This window comes from Eurypyga helias, unplaced genomic scaffold, assembly GCF_000690775.1.
Source record: "Eurypyga helias isolate BGI_N326 unplaced genomic scaffold, ASM69077v1 scaffold40294, whole genome shotgun sequence".
NCBI classification, from domain to species: domain Eukaryota; kingdom Metazoa; phylum Chordata; class Aves; order Eurypygiformes; family Eurypygidae; genus Eurypyga; species Eurypyga helias.
Window position 1 is genome coordinate 4,788 of NW_010245111.1, and position 4,583 is coordinate 9,370.

At 38.1% G+C, this 4,583-nt stretch overlaps 1 protein-coding gene across 1 annotated transcript in view; it reads left to right on the forward strand.

Moving 5' to 3' along the window:
- Positions 1 to 201: 201 nt before the first annotated feature.
- Positions 202 to 4,583, forward strand: part of LOC104508369 (protein unc-79 homolog) — a gene marked incomplete at its 5' end in the record, with an annotated part of 5,766 nt that continues 1,384 nt past the window's right edge. The window contains one exon of the mRNA XM_010149963.1: positions 202 to 322. Within this exon, the coding sequence (XP_010148265.1) occupies positions 202 to 322 (121 nt within the window). The remainder of the gene's footprint in view (positions 323 to 4,583) is intronic.

Consider the following 4,583-nt stretch of genomic DNA (forward strand, 5'->3'; position numbering starts at 1 on the left):
CACTCTTGCACTGGAGCGTTCAATTTATTGAGTCAAAATAGAAGGGATGTAGAGACTCCTCTGGTTTTTACAGTTTAATTCTTAAATTAAAAAAAACCAAACAAACAATCAAAAATGGTAGGAACTGACATTGTTCTGTCAAAATCTGCAAAAAAACTAAATGAAAATTTTTGTGTGTGTTTTTCTTTTTCTTTTGTGTAGTTGCTTCCAAAATCCGTTACCTTCAGGAATACCACAACCGGGTTCTCCACAACATTTACCCTGTGCCCTCTGGAACTGACATTGCAAATACCCTGAAATACTTTTCTCAGACGTTATTGAGGTAAGTTTTAACTAATGCTCTTGAAGAAAAAAAAGAGCTAAAGAATTGTAGGGGGTATTGATTGACTTTGAATTGTTTGCAGGATTTAATGGGTCAATGCTCAGCCAAAAAGAGTCAGAGCATAATTTAAGAAAGGAATGGTATTAATCTCTTCAGTGGCTGTTGCCCAATTTGCCCAGCTGATCTACTTATTGAGTGGCTGATTCTAAACTAAACTTGATTACACATTTGCTTGGCCCTCTTAAGAGTTAGCTGAATGCATAAACATGCTGAACTTGTGAAGAAAGGAGTTTGTGACCTGTAGAGTTTCAGATGTGTACGCTCACGACCTCCTTGACAGTCCTGGTGCCTGAGAATCCTAGAGCAATGAGCCAGACGCGCAGAACGAGTTTCTTACTGTGCCATAGTTCAGCTGACTGTCAGGTTTGGGTTCTGGCTCAGTCCCTTGCAACAGTACGAATAGAGACAAAATTTGCATACAGATCTGGATTTGGATGGTAGCAAGAGGTCAGGAGTGTATCTTGATATGCATCAAAATTCTTGACCTTGTTTGTAAGAAGGAGAGATGCATAGACAGAAATGCTCATTATCATTGGTACACCTGTTCACTGCAAACTATAAAACCTCCTCTTTTGAAAATTTCAAGAGCAGAATTGTTTAACCACTGTGAAATTTGTTTCCATCATCATTAGGATGTTGATGAAACTTATGGGAGCTTTTTTTAAAGATTAATAAATTAAATTTTGTCTCGTATTTCAGTATTGAAGAAAAAAATGTTCAGAGAGTCACTGAAGATTCCTTTGAAATGTGGCTCTGTTCCCACATCAGGCTGTTTTGATGAATTATTTGCACAACACACACTTAAATCACATTTAAGTAAGGTTCTATGCAACAAAACAGCCTCTGCTTAAATTCTGTGGGCCTTTAAGATGTGAAAGCAAGAAAGTTGGATTTGATTCTGAATGTTTTTTCTTTTACCTGTAACTACCAAGTGCTATAATGAGATCTGTTTCTTGTTGAGCGGAAGTCCATTGGGATAGGATGGATTTAGAGTCTGCTGCTTAGAGAAAGCGTCTTTATACCACCTGCTGTTCTTCATCTTTCTAAGCAGTACAGTTGACATGTCCTGTGTGACAAATTCTTCACACTCCATGAGCAGTGATGTTTCTGGGCTTACTGAAAAAGCTTTGTACTTACCAACTATGAGAGCCGATAAGAAATCAGGGCAGAAATTGTATAATTCAGCAACACCATTTCTTTGTTTTATGTTCAGAATGGGACTGAACCAAAATCCTCTTGATGATAATGCTAAACCTGATGGGGCAGCAGTGATACTCGATATCTGATACGCAGGTCTACACAAATGGCTTTGTCCTTCATGGTCTGGGATCTGATCAGCCTCAGAGCTAAAACGGCACCAGAAACTGAAGCCAGAACTTGCACCTAAATTTAGGTGAACTGAGTTCTGATACGTGGCAAGGTCAAGTCCGCATTGTGAGTCCCTGTAACTGGGGAATATAAACTGTGGGTCAAAGCCTGAGCACTGTGGTTGAGCCGGTGTAAGTTATGTACTTGCTGATACTAAGAAAGAAGCTGGATAAAAAGGCAAAACAAAACACACCCTGTATTTAGTGTGGCAGATGGAAAGAAGGAAACTCCCACCCACTGTGTGCAGATCTCTGCAAGATTTACCCTAAAACCAAACAGACTGGTTAAGAACCTTTCTGAAGAGCGTGTTCAGAAATTTCTGGGAATATTTTGCATGCCAAATCTTCTTTCTGCCTCCTACACTGAGACTCCATTGTGCAAGGTTTAACATCAGTGGTAGAAGTACATGGTGGAGAGTAATCTCTCTAGCCTGAGATAGAGCTTATGTGGTGAAGTTGGGTTGCTATGAGAATACTGATCAAACAGGAGCAAAAATGTCCGTTGATTTCTGGAGATTTTGGATCTGGTCTTCAGAATAGTTTGCTTGTGATCATCTGCTATTTTAGAATAACTTTAAAAAATATTTCCAAGTTTGATGTGTATTCTCTTTGCAGCTGAATTTTTTAGGATAAACAATTTTTGATGAACATACATAGTCAAAGGAATAATGGAGGAATAGTGATTAGTCAGAGAAATTTCTTATGATGATTGAGTTTTACAGGTGTAGCTTTTACAGTTTATTATACTTCTACCTTTCATTGTTATGGACACGGTGACTGTGTTCTTTACAGTGGGGAATTCCCACTGTTCTGGATCACATTCATCTCTGGTGTCATTCTGCTAGCGGTAGTTGGATCACACAAGGGATTCACTTGCTCCGTTGCTCTGTACATAGCCTCAGGAAATCACAAGCTCAGGGGTGGGGGGAACAGACGTGGAGTGGCTGAAAAAAATTAAATTCCTTATTTCTATGAACAAACATCACATAAAGTCACCATACACAATGCATAGCACATTGATTCATCTAGTTCTTCCTTGATTTTCTCTTTGGGCAAAAGCATTTCTTTACATTACAGCATGAATTTGTTTCATGCCCTGCTCATTTTCAGTGTTTTCTCCCTCATTTGAGGAATGATCTAAGGCTTAATAAACATCTTGCAGGACAGCTCATTCTTTCACATTTTCTTGGAGAAAATTCTCCATATGTATTTCTGAGTGAAATGTTTTACATGAGGAATAGTTATAAATGCCCAGAGGCTCATTAGTGGTCAAGCTCGTTTTGCTGCCTTGGCAAGGTGCAGTTTTCTTGTAGGCATTTTAGGAAACCTTTCCTGGAGGGCAGCAAGGATGTACAAATCTTGAAACAAGCCCTGGTAGCTTTGTCACTTGTCACGGAGCAAATTCAGTATGGAGCTATGATCTGCAGACACTCCAAGTTGAACAGAAACAGGAGCAAGCTGCAGTCATTGTGTCTTGGTCTTGGGTGACTTCCTAGATTTTCAGACTCTTACGTTTGTTGCTTTTAAAACATATGGCTTAGGCAGAAGCCTGGGTCTTAGAGGTTGGATATATTCTCATTGCTGTTCCTGAAGTAAACAGGAGGATGCCCTGATCAAGATACAAGATGCCATGCTTTAGCCTCTAATCCATAGGTGGGCCATAGCTCCATGTAAAAAGGAAGGGAAGCCTATAGTGTAAGCTCTCTGTCGCTGCCTTATGCTTTCCAAAGCAAATATTAATTAATACAGTAATATCCTTTCTGGAAAAAAATGCGCTTGAAGTGATGTGTTGGCAAGTAAAAGGATGGGTAATTGGTATCATCTGTTGGTAGGCAGGGAAGGAATATAATTTAGTACCTTTATATCTCTAAACATGAGCTGCAAAGTATGGCAAATGAACACCAAGCAAATTAAAAGGAATCAGCACTCTGAGCATTTGTTTTTAAAGTCATACTAGATCTTAGGCAATTTTCTGATATGATTCATAAATACTGTCATGACAGTCACCATGTTTCTTGTACTGGACATTGGGTAACAGAAACCAAAATAGTCTACCAAATATGTAAGGCACAATAAAAAAGAAGGGAAAAAAAAGGCATGTAGTAAAACAGACTCTGTCTGTCATCTCTGACTCCAAATGTGATGTGATAGTAGCCACTTGGCATAGACCTGTACTTGTAAAAGTGTGTTTTATATATATGGCAAATGAATGACACCTTCTCTTATAAGCACCTTAGCAAGAGTTCAGCTAAATTGTGTAAATTGCTGAATTGACCTGTGGGGTAAGATATATCTGTGCTAAGGTGATTATACGATGACAGAGGTTTCCAGAAGTGCTCCCTCTTAACATAACTCTGCTCTTCATTAGTCAGTGGAAATTTTAATGCCACTGACTTGTCTTTTTTAAGTTTTAACACTGATTTTGGGAACAGAGTTAAACCAACAGCAGCTGCTTTTGGAAATCCCAACCACTGAGACGTGCAAAACGTGCTTTAAAAAAAAGCATTGTGTATGGTTTGACATATCTAAAAGGCGTATTATATTTTATAGGCACATACGAAGATTATGAACTAACCCTATAATTGCCTGCTAACTAAAATATAACACTGCTTAAATGACAATTTATTTCTATTTAAAATAGTGGGGTTTATTTTTTTTTAAAATCAATTAGATTAACATGTTTACAAGGACGTTTACAACATTCTTAAAACAACATAACAAGCTGGTTGACGTATAGCCTCTATTTTGATTCCCACTAAATCCTTTTTATTTTTTGAAATTATGTCTCCTTTAGTTTATAGTGAGTTTTGTTGAATAATAACGTAAGTAACAGC